This window comes from Mercurialis annua, linkage group LG4, assembly GCF_937616625.2.
Source record: "Mercurialis annua linkage group LG4, ddMerAnnu1.2, whole genome shotgun sequence".
In the NCBI taxonomy this organism is placed as follows: domain Eukaryota; kingdom Viridiplantae; phylum Streptophyta; class Magnoliopsida; order Malpighiales; family Euphorbiaceae; genus Mercurialis; species Mercurialis annua.
This window is the reverse complement of record NC_065573.1, coordinates 40,307,004-40,331,004: the sequence shown is the minus strand read 5'-3', so window position 1 is coordinate 40,331,004 and position 24,001 is coordinate 40,307,004. Positions and strand designations below refer to the sequence as shown.

The 24,001-nt window shown below is 29.9% G+C and overlaps 1 protein-coding gene across 1 annotated transcript; it reads right to left on the bottom strand.

Annotated features, from left to right (window-relative positions):
* Positions 1-16,681: 16,681 nt before the first annotated feature.
* Positions 16,682-18,370, bottom strand: LOC126676364 (ethylene-responsive transcription factor CRF2-like). The gene has a single exon (XM_050370555.2). It carries the CDS (start codon positions 17,764-17,766, stop codon positions 16,819-16,821), a length of 948 nt encoding a protein of 315 aa, XP_050226512.1. The 5' UTR covers positions 17,767-18,370; the 3' UTR covers positions 16,682-16,818.
* Between the last annotated feature and the right edge of the window lie 5,631 nt (positions 18,371-24,001).

Below are 24,001 nucleotides of genomic sequence, written 5' to 3'. Positions count from 1 at the left end.
TTTTTCTTTTTCATGCCTCCGTTAAGGAATTTGGTTCAATCAGTTCCTTTGATTGATTTATACATAGGAGTAGTTTTCAAACAGCGCAAACTGCATCGTTCCGACTTACTTATTCCATCTAATTCACCAGCAATTCTGAGTTGATTCTCCATCAACTATTATGAAGGCCTGGTGAATGAATTATGATAGAATATAGATGCAGCTCTGTGTACGATTCGAAGAATGTGACAATAACATATACATGCCCTCCCCTTCAAGGCAAGGGCGCCATAACTGAAGTATTAAATAGCAAATATGATACTGCAGAGACTATTAAATATTTGTTGTCAATAAGAGCTGCTAATGCTGACTTTTGATGTTCTATACATACTATGATTATATGATCTATCATTTTCACAATTTTCTTCTTACAAACTCCAAATGAATCAAGTTTTAAGTTTCTTGGTCTAATCGATTAGAGCATGACATACAAAAATATTATCACTTTGTTATGATCGAGTGCAATATATAAGAAAAATGCAGCCTCTAATTCACAGAATATCAAAAAAAAATGTGAATACAAAATATCAAATTTTGTTTGATAAAACGACATGTTCGATTAATGTATTATATACGATACATTCATGAGTTCATATAGCGAAGGCCACAGTCATGACCCTCGTACCGTATTTATTTTAAAATTTTAAAATAACATGTGCTTCTTTCTCACTTATTCAAATTTTCTTATGAAACTTTCATCACATTTAATATCTCAATAACTTTCTCTACTTGTTCTTATCAACTAGTCTTTAAATTTATTTACGATGGAAATGACTAAAATCTTACGATTTTAAATTTCAACAATATATTTCTACATATGTTTATATGCATGGACCAATCAATCACACTGTATTATTATTAGTAGTAAAATATTTAGCCGATAAAGAAAATTGGTTCAAAATAAAATTTATATAATTAATTTAATTATGTTTTAATAGTTAAGAATTAAAATTAATTTTGTTCCTTTCAGAAAAAAAATACCTTAATTTATCTCAATAATAAGTCCTTTCAACACTGAATGTTTGTTGGCATTTGCTGTCAGTCCAATTGTAAAGAGTGCTTTGAAGGTGCACCAAAATCGGAATCATTGTTGCCATTTGCTGGCTTCAAACTATGATTCTTTCCAAACAAACATTCCTATAATAAGAACTATCCATTTAACATATAAATATATATGATCTTAAGATAATGCTTGGGATTGTATGATAGGATTGGAAAAGGGAGATAAATAAATTGCTAATACAGATTTTATTTTATTTTATTTTTCATATATACCATATAAATTGAGTACAATAGAACAAATTTAACTAGCTCACATGTACTTGTAACACAAATAATGCATCATTTACTTAACCATTTGATAAATGGAAATGCATACTCTTGTAGATTTTACTCCAAATTGAGTAAATGCAATTAATAAATGTATATATAATTTTTAATTAATAAGTATGTGCTTAGTGTTTTAAGAATCGAACTAGACTTGTTCAATCGGTTCGATCGAGAACGAGAAGTTGGTTCAGTTATTGTCCAAAAATTAGAAATGAGGTTCAACCTTTTTGAATCCAAATAAAAATATAAAACTATTGAACAGATTAAATCTTAAAAATTATCTAATTATTTATTTAATGGTTACTGTGATTCATTTACTAGATTTTATTTGCTAGTCATTTGAACTGAATGAACTAATTGAGCTACAAATCCGTGGTCATGACTACTTAGCACTCATTTATTTTTAATACAACGCATGTGCTATAAATGACAAAAAAATCCTATTTAGTCAAAACTTAAATTAATTTACACTCAGCAACAATATTTTCTAAATTCGTGAAGAAAATAACTACCCACATTTTTCCTTTTCTGTATCTCGAAATAAAATCAGTAAAATCAAACATATTATAAAATAAAAACAATTAAAGGAAAATAAAAATACAAAAGGGAACACGTGGACCAATAAGAACCGTAGCATATGGCGCCAAAAAAGGAAAGAGGTAGACAATGACAACAGAGTTTCTCTGTAAAATCAGATAAATTTGGCGGGAATCCAATCCAAAAAAAAACTGCCAATCTCACATGCCCACCGTTATCTGCGCCTGGACCCCACACTTCTCTCCCCTACTTTATCGGGGTTTACTGGTTCACCGCTTTTCCCTCTTCTCCATTTTCAATTTGCGGCCCTCCAATTGTTTTTCTATATATAATAGACCCAAATACTTTGCAATTTACCCCCTGATCTTCACTTTTTTTATAAGAGTCAAAAAAATTAAAAAACTTGCGCTTTCTAGTTTTTTTATCTGATACACTCTCTCTGCGCGGCTCTTCGGAGCTAAATATTGCAGGGGATTTTAGAGAAGTCGCCGCAGAGAGATAGATAGAGAAATTAGAGAGCTGTGTTTTCTTTATTGTGAAGGAAGAAAAAAAATGGGAGTTTCGAGGGTTTGTTTTGGAGTTTTGGGTTTGGTTATTTTTGCCATTGCTTTGCCTGTTGCTGTTCAGGCTCAGTCCTTTGCTCCTGCTCCTGCCCCTACTAGTGATGGTAATTAATGATTTGATCAAATTTTAAATTTTTTTGTTTGTGTATTGTGTTTTTGTTTAGATCTGAGATGAAATGTGGTGATGCATTGTAGATTGGGTTAATAATGCAAAATGTGATTAGATTTGTGAAGGTTTATAGTTTCAATGGCATGAAGATGCAACAAAAGTTTATTTTGCCCCCTCTAAATTGGCATAAAAGATTAAAAGAGTCTAAAATTGACAAAAAAACAATAGATTATCAATGTAAAGTTAGTTTACGCGTAATTTGACGTCAGTCTTGATGGTTAAAGTTGTAAGCTAATCCAAAATTGATTAATAATGGATGTTTTTGTTTGAAACTACAAATTTAAACTCTTGATTTTTTTTGCCAAGTTGGCTGAGCAAAATGAACATTTCTTGTATAATGAATTTATATTAAAGATTTAGCCTTTGTTGGGTGATTTGCATAATATTGGTATGTGTTCAAATGGATTTCTTGTTTTCGACAACCATTGGACTAGTAAGGCAATATTTCTGAACTTCTTTTTATTCTTTGGAGCCCCAATGAAGCTCAATGAGCTACAGAACTATTGAGTTTGAGTAGTTTGTTTTCTTACGTTCGCCATAATGATGATATTATCTAAATATATGAATATAGTCATATGGAAGTTTGAATTGAAAACCTTAGACAATTCTTATATGAAAATAATCAAATTACTCTGCAATTGGTAATGTTTATGAACTTTAGATGCATACACTTTGTCTCTAATTATGGATAGATTTGAAAGTTTTTTTTATGATGATAATAATAGATTGTTTGTGCAAAATGCAGGAACCTCAATTGACCAAGGAATTGCATATGTGTTAATGTTGGTGGCTTTGGTGCTGACTTACCTCATTCATACTGCAGACTTGACTTGCAGCTTTTAAATTAAGTTTCATGAGTTTAGGGGATTGGGGAGGTTTTCTTTTTAGAGATGTTTGAGAAGAATGCATATGTGATCTTAATGCTTTGTGTTTGATTAAGGGTCTCATTTTTTTGTATCTATTAAATTTTAGCTTTTTTGAAATTTGACGAATTTTTTTATCTTTATCTTATTTTTGTTTGATTGCACTTGCACCCTCTAATTCTTTGACTCTTTCCCATTCTATTTCCAAACATGAAAATCATTTCTGTGTTAGATCAACATCATTATAGTCCTCCCTCACTCACTCCCTCTTTATAGTCCTTTTTCTGGACATATTGGTTCAAGTAAGAATGCCAATATTTGGTAGAATTTTATTTAATTGCAATAAGAAAATTGATCAAACTTCGATTTTGTAACACAAAAATTTATTATTGTATATCTGAGAATTAAAAGCTTTCCAGCATCTAAAAAACAAAAGCAGTTTCAAAGATAAATATTCTACCATCATGCTCTCCATTTCCTTCCACCATATGAAGAAAACTACTCTATACTATAAAGGGCCTGGAAATTGTTGATGAGAAAGAAAAACAGAATACTTAGTTAGCAGACATATGCCATGCTCAAGGATTATGAATAGCTACTATAGACCATTAAATTGGCGACTTCCACTACTAGAAAACAGCTATTTTGCGACGGATTTTTCCGTCGCTAAATGGCAAAATTCCATCGCTTAGCGACAGACAACATATTTGGTCGCATAATTTTATAGTGACGGGACAAAAAATTGCGACGAATTTTTAATGAACTTAATCTACTACCTATTCTTAAGAAATCCTATTGCCAAAATCAAATGCCATGTACTGTTTTGCCTTTCACTGAAATGAGTTCCAATTTACAGCACAAATTCTCCAAATCATCAGTTTCAAGCCTATAACCACCAGCACATGATACAAAAACTGATATGCATACGTTGAAGTGCTTCTACAAATATAAACACCTATAGACTGTAATCTATACATTATAAATTGAAATGGCAGAAAGCGATCGAAGTGCTGCTACAAATACGTATTTATGCCTGTAGGCCGTGATCTAGACATGACAAATTTACACCAGTATATTATACGCAGCAAACGAGATCTGTTATTAATATCTATTGTTCGTGAAGTTACAACTCCGGCATTTTTAACAAAAGCAACTTTTTTTGCTTTTACTTTTGGTACATTGGAATTTGGAAACCAAATGGGGCTAAAAAAATTTGCAAGTTCAAATCATTTTTAAAATTCTGCAAGTATAGCAACTAGTACTTGTAAGAATACAACAATTACAGGATTCCTGACAAAAATAACAAATTGTCGTACCAGCACAGAATTTGCTTCAAGCTTTCTTTGCACCTGCACTTGCTTCTGGCTTATCATGATCATCCAGCTGAAACTTCTTCACTTTCTGTCCATAAAATGAATAATACAAAAGAAAACAAAGAAAATTGATTAAATTTCATGAAACACAATAAGATGCATGAGAGTTTAGCACAAATATGCATAGATTTACCTAATTACGAAGTACGACAGCCTTAAAATAGTTGACGTTTCGGCATACTAAATTTTTCAGGAATCGGGTTTTCTTAATGTATATTTTGAAAAATTGTGCTTTCCTTAAATTTTAACTCTTATGCGTATGTAATAATTTTATTTAAATATATTAGTATAATTAATTATTATAACAGAATATTTTGTCAGCATTTAACTTTCTATACAAAAAAATATGCACGCAACCTATCACATCTTTCCCACTTACTATATCCTACTCCCCGGCTGTTCTAAGGGTTGGAGTGCTTAGATAAATCTATCGAGTCGGAATTCATGAGCTGAGTGCATAGTGTGAGCTGGCCTGTTTTCAAAGTGTAAACTCTTCTTCAATAAGCAAGTTAAGTGTTTCAGAGAGTTTTGTAACAATTTTCACATTGTATCGTATGACATGTTTTAGTTTCCGTGCTACTTAGCTTCCAAAGAGCATAGGGCAATTATATAGGTCTCAATGTGTCAAGGCTATAATCAGAGAGCTCATGATTTGAATCTAAAAGACTAAAACTATATAATTCAGCCAAATTACCAATCAATATTGCATTCGTACAGCCACTTTTAGACCTAAAAATGAAATAAGAAATTCTAACATTTCACCCAACCAATACATAACATATCCAAAAACGGAATTAATTATCATTTGAACTAATAGCAAAACCTCATCAGCTCATATAATATCGCATAGATTTTATCACAATTATCCGATTGTATCATCATCTCAAGACATTGAAAACCTAAGCAATTAAAATTTCCTCTTAACTAATGATTGTTCTAGTTGAATTAAGACTAAAATTAAAATTTAGTATTATAAACAAACTGCAATTTACAGAAAAAGATAATGACAGTAACCAGAGCAGACGTTACCTTAGAAATCACGCACTCTCTCAAATTTTGCAAGAGGCGAGCACATTTATCTTGATCGTACGGCGATTGAGCGACGCAATTAAGCAGATCCAACGCTTCTTGCCCGCACACAGCCTTCGCACGATTATCCTCCATTGTTTCTCTGCTTTACTTTTTTTTTTTGGATTTATTTTCAAGAAAAGCAAAGAAAACACTAGACAAAACTGGTTGCTGTCTCCCGCCTTCCATTTGATAAACAGCGTCTCCTAAGCCCCCGGTTTCTTACATGTTGAAACGACAACGTATTCAATATAAAAAACTTGCAACTGCTCGACATCTGCTAACCATCGGGCCCTAAATCTGTTGAGCCCAGTAGGCCTTGGGTTATGTTCAAATTGGGCCACGTAGTCCTAGACCAATATTTGGGCCCAATAGTCCTCGATTTTATTGCTTGAGGCGAAACGTATGGGCCTAAAACTAGGTTATTTCATGCTTAATAATTAACAAAGAGCAAATTACAATGAAGCCCTCCATATTTATCATAATTCATACTTTAGTTCTTTTTTTAACATCAAATTATATGGTCTTTCACTTTTATTTTGTCAACAGTTTAGTCACTCTGTCTATTTTTAGTGTTAGTCAATATGAGGGATGAAATCGTTGTAATAAACAAAAGTAGAGGATTGTATATATTTATTGACTTAGTTAACTAACACCAAAAAATGGACGGAAGAACTAAATTGTTGATAGAAAGGACTAATATATAAATTATGATAAATATAAAAAGTCTTATCATAATTTGCTTTTTTTTAAGATTGTTGTAAGTCTTAAGAACCGTATGTAATGTATAACAAAAGGTATTTTAATTTTAAATTAACCATAGAAAAAATAATCTAAATAAATAGATATGTTTTGGTATGATAGTCGAAAGTTTAATAATAAATGTTGAATTTCGATCAAAATATCTTGTTTATTTACACCTGCAAAAATTGTTTCTTTAAATCTTTGTTATTGTTTCGTTACTTTTCGTAAATTTATTTTAGAATTTCAATTTATTTTTTATTTTTTTATAGTGTTGATAAACAATGTGCTTTAATGATTTAGGATGTAATATCGATCTATTTTCTTAATATATAATCCGTCTTTGATAAAAAAAAAATCAATCAAATATGTTGCTCATTGATTGTTTTACAATTCAAACAATAATTCACTTGACATTTCATCCACAACAAATACCCCTCTATATATCTCCAAAAAAAGTACCCCTCCTATAGCATTTATGTTTATGGGCTGGACTTTAACAAATTCAGATTATTAACGACTAGACTTGACAATTACAGTACAAGTTCAAGTCCGATTTAGGGTCGTTTTCGGCTTCATGTATTATACTCAAGTCCAGTCCATCTACTATATTTATATATGTTTGGATTGGATTTTATTTCTCTATTAATAATAGCCAACTTTAAAAGGTCGGACTAGCAAACAAATTAAGATTTAGGTGTGACTTGATATATTTTTTTGATAATTAGGGAAAATGAGAGTGTTTGTGGGAGAAACCGATCCCACGGCTTAGTAAATTGCCGACAGGCGACTATACATTTGAATTATATCTCATTGGTATAAAAATAAAAATATTTAAACTATAAACAAATTGGCAGTACTTAAACCAACCGGAATAATGAGGTATAGCCAATGCTATAAGTTTGATATGAAAGGAGTTAAATTTGAGTTTCCATGGTGGGATCATATATTCCAAATTATGGGTGAAGAGTTTATGGAATTGGAAGATATGGGTGTTCGTAAATTGTCATTATAATGCCACAAGGAGAGCGTGGCGGCAGAGTGGGCATATATATAGCTAGAAGCAAAATGCATGAGATATTGCATGCCACTTTCAATTATTTTTGGTATTTAAACACAAATACATGGGCCCTTCTTGCCTACTGTTCCACCCACAACACATGCATATGCATATATGGTCCTCTCTAAATATATGATTTAAGGTATCAACTTGGCACACTCTGATTTTGTACTCCACCTAAGGAAACACATAATTTCGTTTCCTCCATACACCTAGGCCTACAATAAACCAAAAAAAAAAACTCAACGAAATGATATATTTAACTTGGTTTGATTTTGATATCATAAAAGATTTTATTTTTTTAATTTGATTAAGTTTTATATTTATAACAAAAATAAACTGTAATGTAAACTCAATCGACTGAATTAACTGTTTTGATTTGGTTCGATATTTTCGGTTCAATTTGGCTTAAATCAAATACACACTCCTACGGCCACCTTCCACGTCACCACCTCACTTTTATTACAAACCAACTTTTATTCCACCATTATTATTATTTTCTAGAAAAACAACAAAATGATTAGTCATGTACATATAGTTATATTTTAAAATGCGTATAATTAAAAGAGATGTTCTCGATTTTATTTCTAAAAGTTAACATCAAACACTTATCAACAAATCTGGAAAAAAAAAGGATTTTGTAATAAATATTGAAATCACATAGCATTGTTAAGATTTTAATCATATTATAAGAATGAGTATACTATTAGGCCATACATTGATTAATTGGATTCAACACTAAATACAAAAGAGAAAAAATTAAGTTTGGATCGCTGATAGGTCAGAGGTGGCCTAGAGACTAAATTCGGGAAAAATAAAATTATAGTTCCACCATTGGTTAAGTCGGTATGAACATTTTAATTCTTAATATTTTGATATTCTTAGTTGCTTTCAATTTAATCTTTTTAATTTTATTATTTAAAGAAATTGAACGTATTTTCGATTTTTAAAAAAGAACTGAATCGCATTCATATCCGGTTTGATTCTCAAAAACTATGTGGTTAGTATTTGATTAGCATAATAAGGCATTATGTTTAGCTTTTAGGTCATGAATATCTCACCGGTTCAATTATGGATAGACATATTTATAGCATGTGCACTGTGTTGGGTTGCTCTCCAACACACTGAATTCTCCATAAAAGTCCACTTTTTTGGGGCATCTCGATACATATATTTATTATTCCACACTAAAATCTGCACCTTATTTTCAACTCCAATTTATTTGGATGCTAAATATTACACCAAAATTCAAACCAATTGATAGTCCTTTTCCTTCTTAGCAATATGGATATTAAAAGCCTAACATATTATGAACATTCTTACATATAGCAAAGTATGTACTCCCCAGTATAAAGATAAAAAAAATAAAAAAAAATAACTATTAGTTAAGTAATAAGAATGTTTTTAAATCATTCTTCTTAATTTTTAAAGCAAATTACAATAAACTACTAATTAAAACATATTAAGGTCACTATATCTAATGCACATTTCAAATAGGCATTTTTTTTATTTTTATGAAACACTAAAGGTAATTATTTTTCTTTGTTATGTGGTGATGGAGAGTGTAATACAATGTACATGGCAATATTTAAACTTAAATTTATAGTTTTTTATCCTAAACTTTCATTTATGGTTAGTTGAAGTCCTATACACCAATATTAAATGACTTCACCAAATTTTTTACATTATATCATGTTTTGTATATACAAAGTACATCGTTTTAGTATATAATTTATTTTTCTTTTCTTGAAGAGTAGCTTTCAACCGTGATTGGACAGTTGGAAAACTTACAGTTCATAGGCCACGATAGAAAAGGCCCAATATTGAATGGGCCTAAGAGATGAGTTGTACAATAGCGTCCATCCAAAAAAGAGGGTCCAAGACTCCAAATCATCACATAAGCTGACTCAGAATATTTGGTGGCGGGACAACCCAAAAAGAATTAAAATACATATTTATTTATAAATTACACTAATGTGTGAGCTGGATCATGAGGGGACCAATGGGACCAGGAAGCTAAGAGTGGGCCCAAGCCCATCTAGTGGCACACTTGTTCTGCACAAAGATGTGCGGCCACGATGGAATGCTGCAGAGAAACCGTTAACCTGACATGACGTGTACGGTCGGGATTGAATGGAAGGAAACTGCAGGAATAACAAGGAAGATACTGTAGGGATTGAGGAGATTGTCTGTTTTTTGTTTCTTTTGATTGAATCTGGAAAATTTGTTTGGATTTATTTGTAAATGTAAATGTTATGCAATTAAAGAGCAAGCCAGTATGCTCAGGTTCAGACCCAATTTTTTTTTAATTGTGTGGCTATTTTTGTACTTTGAGGCTGCAATTTGTAGTCTTGACTCTTGAGAGTATTCTTTTATAAACATGCAAAGGTCAATTTTATTGGATATTTTCTGATTTTTCGATTAAAAAAAAAAAAAGAAAATGGAAAAAGTATTATTTTGATTTGGAGACAAATGTTTGATGGAGCAAGGTGCAAGTTGGTTTTGCCACTTTGAGTTATGTCATGGATGTGATTGTTGGAGCCATGAATTAATTCATAGTATTTTTCTGATATTCTAGAATAATATGGTAAGGTAAGCTATGGGTAGACCTAGCCCTGGCCCTGGCCCGGTTTCAAACGGGAAGTGGACCGAAACCAGCTCGATCAAACTTGTCCAAAACAGGTTGAAATCGAATACAGAACACAAACGATTCGGAACGGAGGACCGTGGTTACAATCTAGTTCCATATCTTTAGGATTCAAGAGTTGATCTTTCATAATTATTTCAATTCTAGTGCAGATTTTTTTTTTAATAAAAAAAAAGAATAGTTGAATCCGGCTTGAACAATATATATTAGGACCAAATCAGGCTCGAGCTGGATTTTAATTTGCATTCACAAAAATCAAATTTGGCTGGATCAACCAGCGCCCGACCAAGCTCGGTCCATATACATGACCTGTTGTGACTTTAGTAAACGTCTTTTACTAGCCGTGTTCCAGGAATCAAATCGGATCACTTGTTTCAATTAGTTTGATTCTTCTTTAAAATTAAAATACATAAAAATTTAAACATTATTAAATTGATTAAATCACTATGTTTTCTTTACAAATTTGAGTGTGACTAATGGCCGACAAAAAAATCACGTGGACAAAAATAAAATGATTTATGCTTCATAAAATAAAAAAAATTAGGTAGATAAAATTATATTACTGAGTAGTGATAAAAATTTAGATTTATTTTATAAGGAGACGATGGCTCACCCACATAGTCTATGTATTACCCATAATTTTGATTAGTTTACTAACTTTTCAATTCATTTGCTCATTAGAAAGTGCATCTACATTTTAAAAATATAAACTTTTACTTTATTATTTATAAAATTAAATTTATCTTTTCTATTTAATAGATTGTTTTGGCAGTCGAAACATGTGAATAATAAATTAGTGACTACATAAATTCAGCCATCAATTGATTGTTAATATATACTGCAACTATCTGAGTCACAGTTGAACTAAAAAGGACGAGATAGAATGTAATGATTTATCTTCGGTTATTTTTTATTATATGATTCAATAATGATCTCATTTGTTGTATATCTTTTTTTTTCCATCCATCGATTATATATATAAGTATGATTTGAACTCGCAATTTCATTTACGTCATGGAAGCGCCTTACCAGTTATCAACCCTCACATACCTTGAAGAAAGCCGTTAATTGTTTTCCCCCTTATATGCAGTGGCGGAGCCACATGTAGTACAAGAGGGGCATTTGCCTCTTTTATTTTTCAAAAAAATACAATTTTCTATATAAAATTAATTTTTATTTGCATTAGTTAACTAAAAAATATAGTATATTGACCCCCTTAATTTTAATAAATTTTAAATTTTACATATTATTTATAAAAATATTATATTTTGCCTCTTTTAGATTTAATTTCTGGCTACGCCACTGTTTATATGTCTTTTTCATTTCTAATTTCAACACCGATTATAATAAATATCATTTATGTATTACTATGAGAATAATATTTCACTGTATAAAGTTATATAGAATTATACTTTCTGTTAATGGATGGAGAATGTACAAGTAAGGCATACATAGATTGTCTCTGACCAGTATTTAAATTCACGTTTGAGAATTTGTTGAAACCGAACAACTAAAGTACCAGCCGTATGCAATCAATTAATTCTTTACCACAACAAGTATTTTTTTTCCCTACTTTTTGACTAAACAATGAATAGGCAGTAAGTTCTCAAAACTAACTTCATTAACTTTGAAACCAATCAGTACATTTATTTGGTTAAAATTGAACTGGCAAAATGTTCTCTGTGTGTGTGTCGAAAATACATAAAACTATGAGATTTTTTTAACTAATGGTGCGCGAATTTTCTTTAACGTGTCAATATGGTAGTAAATCACAGTTTACAGTTATATTAGTTATAAATTATGAGTTTTGGCGTGTTTATTAATTACAACACTAATTTTAAACTTTAAATCAATGTCAAATACAGATTGCTACTCTCTCTTTTTACAATTTCAAATAATAAGCAATTTTTCGATAAAAATATGTTAGGTTCGTGTTCTTTGTACCTTTCAGATTTTTATGCACGAAACTCAAATCCTTAAGGCGATTGCCTTTTTTTTATAAAAACTAATAGTTCACGTCTCACATTTTTTAAATTTAAATTCATGTTATAATATTAAATTACGCTAAAATTTACAATTGTATTTACATTTAATTTTTATAATTTGAATTTTATAAGAATAAAATATCTAAAGTTGTAAATCTCTAATTTTGTCAAAATAAACTTACTTGTTTATTACTTGTAAATCTCTAATTTCTCTTTATTCTTTCTTTAATTATTTGTATCTCTTATGATTTAAGTAATATAATCATTTAAAATAAAGTTTTTTTTATTGTTTTTCTCTCATCTCTCTAAACTCTCTCTTTCTTTTCAGAAACCCTAGCCGCAACAAGAGGGAGGTGATTTTTGCCATTGTTTGGTTTAAAATCACCTCCCTACCTTCTCGTTTTCTCTTTAAATCTCGTATTTAGTTTATTTTACGTCAATAATCACAGATCTGAGATCTGTTGGTTTTTTCTTTCTTCCTTTATGGATGTTTTGTCTTTCTTAGTGGAGTTCTGGCTCTTACCCTTTATGGGTTTTGCTATTTTCTTGATGGAATTATCTACGGAACGTAGATCTGAAGTGCTATCAGTAGAAATCTTATTTCTAATATTCTCTTAATCGGACTCATTCAAAGACCAAAGAGTCGATTTGTGGTTTAAAATAACCTTCGAGTGGAGCGGACGGATCGCCGAGTTGCACATTCAAAGAGCTCCGTCAATGCGATTGAAGAAATTAGATATGATTTTTTGTTATTTTACTGATGTTCTATTATTGTACCTCTTGAATGTATTGATATATTCAATATTTGATCAAGTTGTATTTTTATTTCTCTATTAATGAAATTTTCATTATTTTCAAAAAAAAAAAAGTAATATAATCATTAATGTCGCCAGCACATAAATTGATTTAGATAAAATAAAAATCTATTATGAAATATTATTTGCTCTTATAAAATTACTATTCCTTTTATTTTATAGTTATGAATTTTTGGGCACCGCAATTAAATAAAATTGGAAGTACCATGAATGAAAGTTTCCCAAAATCATGCAAAGAACATGACTTTGGGGACCCAAAATTTAATAACAACAACCAATTTAATTAAGCTACAATCTCAATTTCAAAATTGGGGCTAAAATGTAAAAAACAAAAAAACAGGAGAAAAAAGGAAAAAAAAACTAGTTATAAATTCGTTATTTATTCTTAATTATTTGCTTCTGCATGAACTAGATTTATAAAGCCTGTCTCCTTAGCAGCACTTATTGGGCAGGATCTACCAGAAAGTGACCTCTCTATAGTCACCCTTTACTACACTGTCCATTGATATCTATGCCTCATTTTGAAATGACACCTTCATTTCCATATGTCAAGTGCCAAAGTAGGTTGCTCAAAATGAATATAATATTATTAGGGTTTAAAATAATGTAATAGTACAAATAAATGAAATTTCACCCTGTCACAAAATTAGAAAATTACTAAACTTACATGATAAAAGTAATAAATTATATTAATGTTAGAATATAATATGTAAAATTGAACATATGATCCTCATAGTTTAGAAAAATTTAATCTTCAGCTTTTAAAAACAAAATCGATATGCTCTTATGAAAAAACTTATAAAGGGCTGAATTGAAAGCAGAATGAGCGGTTACATTTCTTGGCAATTTATCGTTGATTGTTTTTTTTAATTAATAGTTTTTAATAATAATTGTCTTTTTATAAATATAATCAGAATTTTAATCTTGAACAATTTTATATTAAAAAATTAAAAATTAAATGTATTATAATGAATTTAAGCATTTTTTTTATTTGACATGTATTTTGAATAGTTAAAATTATGAATTAATATTTATATTATTGTAATTATAATTTTTAGAGTGTTTGGGCAATTTAGGATATTGCCAAAATTTATATCTTGGTATCAGATTATAATCCAACTATTTTGGCATATATGAGCTGTGTGGTGTAGGGAAAAAAAGGTTTTGCAGTAAAGCAGAAGGCAAATGGTGAAGTTTCATTGGCAAAATGTGGTGGCTTATCTGCTGCACCAGCTAACCAAACCAATTGGGGACCATAATCGACCAGAACCATTCGTTTTGGGGTTTTAGGAAATTGGGTCATTTCTGACTCTTAAACCTAATTATTGCAAATAATGGTCGGTCCAATATGGATTATTAGCGAGCCCAGAACATTGGATCTGTTCTTCCTGTTAAGTGGTCCGTTTTTCTGTTGAGCCCAGATGTGTTTTTTTGTTGCAGCCTTGCAGGTCATAACATGTCTTGTGATTTAGTATAAAATTGAAAATTAGGACTGATAATATGGGTTATAGTATCATAAATAAATACTCCCTGTAATGAGAAGGCTAGAGAAATAATATGCAGTGTACATAGAGATGAGCAATCCGTTGGTCCGGTTAATAACCGACAAATTAAACTAAAACTAAAACTAAATTAATTTTATGATGAATTTATCAAAAAAATAAAATAAAGTAAACATTAAAAAAATACAAAACTGACTTAAATTGACAAAAATATAAAAAATAATTACTAAAAATAAATATAAATGAAAAATCTCGGTTTATCGGACATTTTAAACTATAAGAGAATTGAAATTCTCTATTAACCGAACTGAACGAACTAATCAAATTAATGAAAAAATGTTTAACTAAATTGAAAACAATAGATATATCATATATTAATTCAGTTTACTAAAATATTATGAATCCCTAAATATCCTTGGTGTTTGGTGGAGTTTTAGGTAATATTCACCAACAGACAGAAGAAGGGGTAAGGGACCCAGAAAAGGAGACTCATCACCTGGGAAATGGCTCCAAAGCCTTCTTGCCCCAATCATGATTTTATATCTTCCTAGATTAAATCTTCATAGACATAATTATTACTATCTTTTCATTTTTTCCTATTCTACTGTATCATTTGCCATTTTTAACTAATAAATTTGTCCTGTTTAAATAAAATCTAGTTTCATTTCTTCCTTAGTTGGAGCTACTATAAATTTTATATAGCCTTTTTGTTGTTATATTAATCATTTTGTGTTCATTTTCTCTCTTTTTTCGGTTATTTTTTTTAATTCCAACACTAAGAATTTGTTGTGATCAGAAAAATGATAATTTTAGTTGGGTTGATTGAAAAGAGTGATCAAGTTGTGTACAAGAAGAAGAGAACAAAGTGTGGCGCTCAGACCCAATCCGAGGCAGTTTGAGGTTAGGCTTGGGAAGTGTAAGAGGGAGTGGGGTGATGAAACGTGGAGAGATTAGCATCAGCTCTCTGACCTATCCTTATAAGGGGGCGCTGTGCAGTACAGAGTCACACTGCAAAATATCTTACTCACACACTACATGCACACTCCCACTTGCCCCTTTCTGCTTTCATTGAAATCATTAATCTTGCACTATGCACTCATCATCTACTCCCATCTAGTTCCCTATTCTTAATCATAACTAACTCTCTTCCTTGCCTCTATATATCATTAATATCTGCTACCTCCATTCTCACATCTTCTCAGATTGTGCTGCCGATCGAGCGTAGCAAGTCGAGTTATTCGCGAGTTATATATATTCAGCGGAAAAAATTATTCGAAATCAACTTAACCATAAGCCAATCTTATATTTGAGTTGGATTCGAATAGCATTATAAAAAATTTGTGAGACTTGCGAGATTAAACTAATTATGTACATAATTAATTATAATATAATTAATGTTTTTTACCATATTGACTTTATATATCATTTTAATTGATTGAATTTTATGATAAAAACTATAGATGAAATACCTATGTAATATATTTTTTATGAAGTTCGAATTAATTCAAGTCGAACTTAAAGATTATACATATTGTTTGAATTCGTGACACTACACTTGAGTTCGAGCTTGATATAATTTGAGCTTATTTCAGTTTATAACTCTATTTGGCTCCAAAAAGGCAAAAACAAAAACTCAAACTCAAAGACTAAACAACATAAACAAACAATCATTTAAACGAATACATTCAAGGCCCAAAGTCTATAAAAACATCAGAATTTAAGCACAACTTGTTAATTTATTTATGTTTAAGCTTCTTACTGAAGCCTGTTGTCTCTTTCTTTTTTACCGGCCTGTCTCCTGCACGTGTACTGTTGTACTAATACTGGAATTAAAAAGTGTTTTAATTAGTATGCTACTAAATCATTTTTCACTGCCATACTGTCACGTGCAATGAACACGTGCCTTCAAAACAAGAAACCGCACACAACCGCCTAGCCAAATACGGCCGTCAACGTTACCGTGACAGTACTTCTTTTTAATTATAATTAATTACTTAAAATACTCATTTCCATACAATTTAAAAAAACTGATAACTAAAATACATCCGATAATTTTAACTGCCGCTGATACAAAACTTTTCCGGCTTCAAACTAAAATGCCGGTCATACAGAAACTATTCTATATACTTATATAGCAATGAGTGGATCCGACCCGAATAAATCTCCGATGTCTTGGAAATGGTCATCGTTGTTATTCCAGGTGGAGAATCCGAAACTAAAATCAACGCTGGAATCAAGAAACATGTCGCCGATACCATCTTTCAGAAAACTGTCTGGTATCAAACTTGTTTCCTCAAAAATATCACTCATAGAACTCTGAAAGTCAAAAAAATCATTGGGAAACATTGAAGAGCACTCCAAAAAATCTGAAAAATTTTCCGACACACTCGACTCCTCCTTAATTTCTTTACCGGAAACTGCAGCACTTTGTGACTCAGCCTCTTCACTTGATGAGGTTGTCGGAAACCGGAGAACAGACACCGGAGAATTAATATTCTGAGACTCGTAGCCGGAGTTGGTGGGTTCTGATAATTTAGCTGGAGGAGTAACGAAGTTTGTGAGCGCGTCAGCTCCACGTAATTGAATGGCTGCGTTGTCATAAACCATAGCAGCCTCTTCAGCAGTGTCATAAGTACCTAACCATAACCGTACACGTCGCAGAGGGTCTCTGATCTCCGCCGCCCATTTTCCCCAAGGCCTTTGTCTGACACCTCTGAACTTTTTACCTACTGTAGTACCACTGTTCTTCTTCAGCGGGATTACACTCGCCGGAAATGATTTCCCGGCTACACTCTTTCTCCGGCCATTCTTCAGTGACACCTTATTGTTGCTTCTCAAAACCCCGTCGTTTTGAACAGAACACGAAGACGAAGACTCAATGGTGATTTCATTGACAAATTTTTTCACTCTCCGTCGTGAATTAAATATTTCATAATCTGATTCTTCGTCGCTAGAGGAGTCAGTAGCATACGAGTCCGTAACCGATATTCGAACAAATCTTGGTGGTTTCGTATCTAATAATGGCGTGACAAGCTTGGTTTGATTTCTGTGCTCGCTAAACTTGACTCGGGTCATTTTCTTCAGCTGGGGTTTCTTGTTTTCTGGGTGGTTTCAGATTGGCATTGAAAGTTGAAGAACAGCAGTAAAATATAGAACCCAAAAGATTCTTGACGACACGAGGGAGAATAAAGAAGAGTAAAAAAGAAAGGAGAACGTTAAAGAGAAGATTGAAAATGGAGAAGATTTTGAAGGCTTTTCTTTTTGGTTTATGAAAGAACGAGAAATTTCAAGGAAAGTGTTACATGTCTTAAAAAGGAGTGAGCAAAGCTAAGTAACTAGACTGAAATTAACCCAAAACTTGGTTAAGATTTAAAGAAACAAGAGTACGGAAAAGAGGCAGACATACAAATATGGAGAAAGTAAATAGACACTCAAGAAACAGGATTTTCTTGGAAAGTTGCTGAGGTAAAGGAAAATAAAGAGACCCAAATATAAGCTTTTGCCGGAAAAGAAAAAAGGAGAGGGAATAATCGAATAAAAGGTCACCAATCACCACCACCACCACCACCGCTGTTTCAGAGCTTACTTTTTATTTTCTTGGTAAAAGATTTTAGAAGAGGAGAGATTTTTTAGTAGCAGAGACTCTTTGAACACTAAAATGAAAGATAAGAAAAACACTATAGTTTGGATGCTGTTTTATAGGATCCCAAATAAGCCGTAATATAACAAAAACCAGTTTAATGTCTTATTTTAATCATTTCAACCCACTAACTAAAGAAAATTTGTCCGTTACTCTGTTTTTTAATAAACGACAGGTCGTTTTGGAAATATCAGTGAGTAACTGGGATAAAACTCCGGTGAGCTGAAGATTTAATTTTAAGCGAGACGCCGCATAAAGGGCACGTGCGATTGTTACACGTATCATACGTGGGCCCAATAAATGCAAATAATCCAATGAAGGAGTGGACTGGAGCTGAGTAAGCAAAGAGATTCAGGTCACGTGAGACCGGACACTTTTGTTCAGTTCTACCTTTGACTAATAATACTTTTTTCTTTACTTAAAATAGATTAGTACTCATTAATTCACTCTTAAGGGCGTTTTGGTCATTTACAGTTCCAGTATTGTTACAATTTTACTATTGTCTGTTCCGTAAATTTACAGCTGGAGCTAACGTGGAGGCAGTACCCAGCAGGCAACCTAGGATTTGGCACCAAGGATGCTGTTTACTTTTTTAACCAATGTTTTTTATTTATTTTAATTTTTACAGTCATAGAAAGATTTTCTACAGTGTAGTGGTTAGTGGTCAAATAATAAACGGAAGGAGTTAATATGGTAAGTTAAAGGTAATAATTATTGAAATCTAACGTCTGCTATCAATACTCAATTTATTTAAAGCTGTTGGTCCTTTCTATATTTGAATTTAGATAGTAATATTGAAATAATTTAATTTATTTTTTGCGATAAAGTTGTTTTCAAAAACGCAAAAAATTTAATTTTGATTGTTTATAAAAAGATAAAATTATCTGTTAATGAGCTTAACATTTATATGAATAACATAATTATATTTCAAATTCTCCACAATATCATAACAAATTAAGACCAAGTGGTGGTGCCACATGAGCTATACTTCGATTATAATATTAGTGTTGACTGATATAATATCAAATTCTCTTACTATATGATTTAAAATTACGTAAACTTCTGTGAAAATAATATTATTCATTTAGGTAGCAACCTAATTGGTACATTATTTAAAAAGTTTATAAATTGAGCTAAATTAATGATAAACAATTTCAATAAAATAAAATTAAAAGGAGATGTTCTATTATTGAACAAAATAAAAATTAATAGGAAAATAAATTACATAACCATGGGCTAGCCCGTTGAACATATGGGCCAATTTGTCAGATCCTCGAGTCGAACAAAGAAGCCGCCCCTATTTGTTGTTTTCTTTAACTGGCTTTGTCCACTATATTTATTTTATTATTTTACTCATTTGGTTCCTATAAGTTGTTATAATTAATATAATTATTTTAATGTTATAAAATATATTAATCTATTTTATAAAATTTATAATGAGTTATTTAATTACAATTAACTATTAATTGTTATTCTATTCTTCTAAAATCATTTATGAATGTACGAAAATGTAAAAATGTAAAACTTATCAAAATAATATACAAACCATTTGATTAAAAGATAAAAAAAATTAAGAATTGAAATGATACTTCAAGTAAATAATAATAAATAGGATTGATTTATATTGATGTTTCTACATTTTTATTATAAAAAGTTAATATTATTTTGTCCGTTTATCATTGTTGGATTATTGTTTTTATTAATAATAGAATTCATAAAATAATAAAAGTAAAATATAGAAAAAATATATTTATTTGAGTAAAAAGTTGAGATTTGCATTGAATCAAAATAAAAACGAAGTTGATTATCCAAAAAAAGAAGACAAAATTGGAGTAACATTTTTTTTTTATAACAAATATAAAGAATAAAATATTTTTGTTCTTTAAAATTTAATAAATTAAGTTGTCTTATATAGGTCTGAATTTTATGTAAAGTTAAATGTGATAATTTTGATTTAAATAATGGATATTATTTTGTTCCTTTAAAAACTGTTCTGGGGCATACAAGACGGTGTAGTTTTGTATTTAAATGTTTTCTAATAAAAATTTTGTATTTAAGTGTTCAAACAGGGTCACTACAGATTGCAGATACCCATGCTACCTTCCATAAAACACAACAAAATGTTGCAGAGACATAATTATATGGCCAACTTGCTCCTTGTACGTAATTACCCTCTTTTATTTAATCATTTTTCTTAATTTGGCTTTTATTATGTAAATTAGAGTTGTGCATGGATCGTGAAGATTTTCGAACTTAAACGAAGACTAAATTTCAAAATACGTAGAATCAAAAAATATTTGCTGGCTGTTAACATTTTCAAAACAATATCATTACTGATTTTTTTTTATTTTGCTAAAACTCTAGATTTTAGATAATATTTATGTCGTAAATAACATCGAACCATCACAAATTGTATTGAATTAAAAAAACTGAAATTTTAATTGAATTAATGATAATATTTTGCAAAGCTCAAATTGTTGACCGTTAATAAAAAAAATTCTATTAATAGAAACTTAGTTAACTTTAATTAGTATTTTATCATAATATTATTAGTATGTAATTCATTGAAGTTAAGTTTTTATCTATTATTTATATGAGTATTTAGCTATTTTTCATAACTTATATTTGTTTATTCGTTGTTAATATATATGATTATGTGTAAAATATGAGTAATTTTTGTGTTTTTTGTTCCAACGTGTTGGAATTGAATCTCCGTATCGAACTATGTCGAAATGATAGAATTATGTACCAAATCGAATTTTAATATGGTTCTGAAAATTTCAATTCTACTTGAAAATTTGTCAATATTCCATGAGCAATCATTTATCATCCATTATATATGGACAAATCGATCATAATATTTTAAACAAATTAAATAAGCGAGATCTTAGTATATGCTCTAATTTTAAAAGTTAAATGCTAAAACAATTGGAGCAAATAAAAGCTTAATTTGGCATCAACGAAATGATTAAAGGAGAGAATGTCAAACATGAAGAAGAGAATTGTGTTATTTTTCTTAAATTGTCATGTTGCAAACTTAATATAGAGCAATTATTCTGTTAGGTATAGCTTGCTCTATTTAAAAAGGGACCAGCTCAAAAGGAGATTTTTATTTTGTTATTTGGTGTCACGATTTAATTGGTTGGTCGATTCTCATTATCACAGCTAATATGGTTTTCAACGGGTTGCATTTGACTATGAAAATGAATTGTATAAGTTGATGAAAATGGGACAATTCTCCAATGATTTGCCGTTTTGTTGTATAATTTAGTTTGGATTATTTTCTGATTGGTAGCGATTAGACACTTATTTAACATTTTAAAAGTAATAAAACATTGTAATATTCTTCTTGTAGGATATGCCTTACAAATCATACCATGTCTATAGATGCAATATGATTAGCGGTAAAATTCATCTTCCCATAAACATTAATAGCTTTAACATTTCAATCTCTTTTAAGTAAAATATGAATCGCTCCAAGAAAGTTTAAGCATTGAGTTGCTTTCAAAAGCATCGTTAATTTTTTCAACAATCATAATGTATGTAGGGGTGACCATTCTTAGTCTTGATCGGTTCGGTTGGAACTCGAGCAAAATCAACTAACTGAAGTTTGGAAAATCTAGACTTAACCGAACTTTTAGTTTGGAGTACAAAAAACAAACCCTACTGAACCAACAAAGTTTGGTTCAATACGGTTCGGTTAAACCATAAATTTTAAATTTTTATATTAAATTAATTTAAATATTAAATAATTAATGTCTCATAAATTTTCATTTATTTTTTCATCGCTATTTTTTTTATCTAAGGTGAGAAATAAAACATATATTGACGGGTAAATATATACATGATAAGAAGTATTTTTATTAATATTTTATTTAATACGAAATAAACTTACATTGACGATTATAACTTTAGTTCTTACCTAGTATATCCAATTTTTTTTTTTGTATTTTATAAAAAGTAGTAATTTTTTTTAATTTAAATGCGAATTGAAAATTCAATAAAAACAAATTTTGGTAAGTTATAATTTTATAAATAAGTATCCTTTTTAAAAATTATTTAAATTTTACACTTTTAAAAAAAAAATTAAAATAAATAAAGTAAGAGTTTAAAATGAATTTTATTTTTATTATACCATTCAAATCAAATTATCTAATGCATCTAACTGACGGGTAGTGACCCATTTAAAAAAAAATGTAAAAATAAATTTGGTGAATTAAGCATAATTTAATTAGGAGTGTTTAACCCACACAACGGATGTGCCACGTCATTTTTACAACAAGCCAATAATCATTTGCGATAGGGAATTTTTATTTATTGTTTATTTTTTTATCATTAATTATTTGCACATGGCTAACGTCTCATTGGTTTGTTGCACGAATGACGTGGCGCAACCATTACATTGTACTATAATTATTCTTTAATTAGTGGTTCTCTAATAATGATATACTCCATATTAACTCAAACAACATGAGATAAACTGTGGAGTTTGTGGAAAAAACAAAAGAAGTGTAAGAAAACATTAATAAAGAAACAAGCAAAGAAGTACATAGGAATCGACAAAATCCATTGAAAGGTCTCGATCCAAGTTGTTAACATTTACAAATTGCCTTGATTTTTGTTTTATTGGGTGATAAATAATTTCTATCATTTTCAAATTGCCAATATGTGAATGTGAATGTGGATTATTTAACTCTATTTTTATGCATGTTTCTAAGTCAATTTTGCATCATCTCCTAGATTGCTAGAAGTAAGCTTCGAGCCACACAACACATAAATAACCTATCATTCTTCTTTAATTTTTATTGGAAAATGCTTTATAACCCAACACTTTATACCAATTTTTTTAACCCACCTTACGTGGCAGAGTTTCATTTGTCTAATCCCCATCCAAAAATATATATCTCAAAAAACAGAATTTAATCAATCCACTCTTTAAATGCTACGTCAGACGGTACAAAAAGGTGGGTTAAAAGTGTTGGATTATATAGCATTATTCATTTTTATTACAATATGGTTATGTTGTACTTCTTTCAAATTTTTTTTATTTAGTATTTAGTTAAATTACAAGTATAACTTTTTGAGCAAAGAATTAATTACTAATACTTTAAAAGTATTTTCGCTACCTTAAATTATAAATATTAAATTAATATAATCTTATGTCTTAAGTTATTAATTAATTAATATTTTAATTCATACATAAAGTATATAATTACAAAGACACATTTTATTTTATAAAATTGAACCACATATTAAAAGGATAAGTTTAAAAAGTGAATATTAAAATTATTTAAACACGGTTTGAATTGAGAAAAAAACTAGATAATTAAAATTCATAAATTTGAAAAAAAATCTAGTGTTTGATAATTATTAAAAGTGAAAAGAATTCATAAATGATAAAAATTTAATATCCCTCCTATTTTTTTATTTGCTTGTTTCAAAAGATGAAAAAGTTGAGGTTCGTTTATTTTTATGAATAATAGATTGTGATAGTATCTTATTTTAAAATAAATTCATATAAATTTATGAAATTTAAATTTAATTTAAATAACAAAAAAAAATTCATATATTTTGTATTAAATAGTTTAAAATCCACATATTTTGTCTATAGGCTTAAACTCCCCTCAATGCAACCAAGCTCTAATATTCTTAAAAAGTAAAGTATTTAGA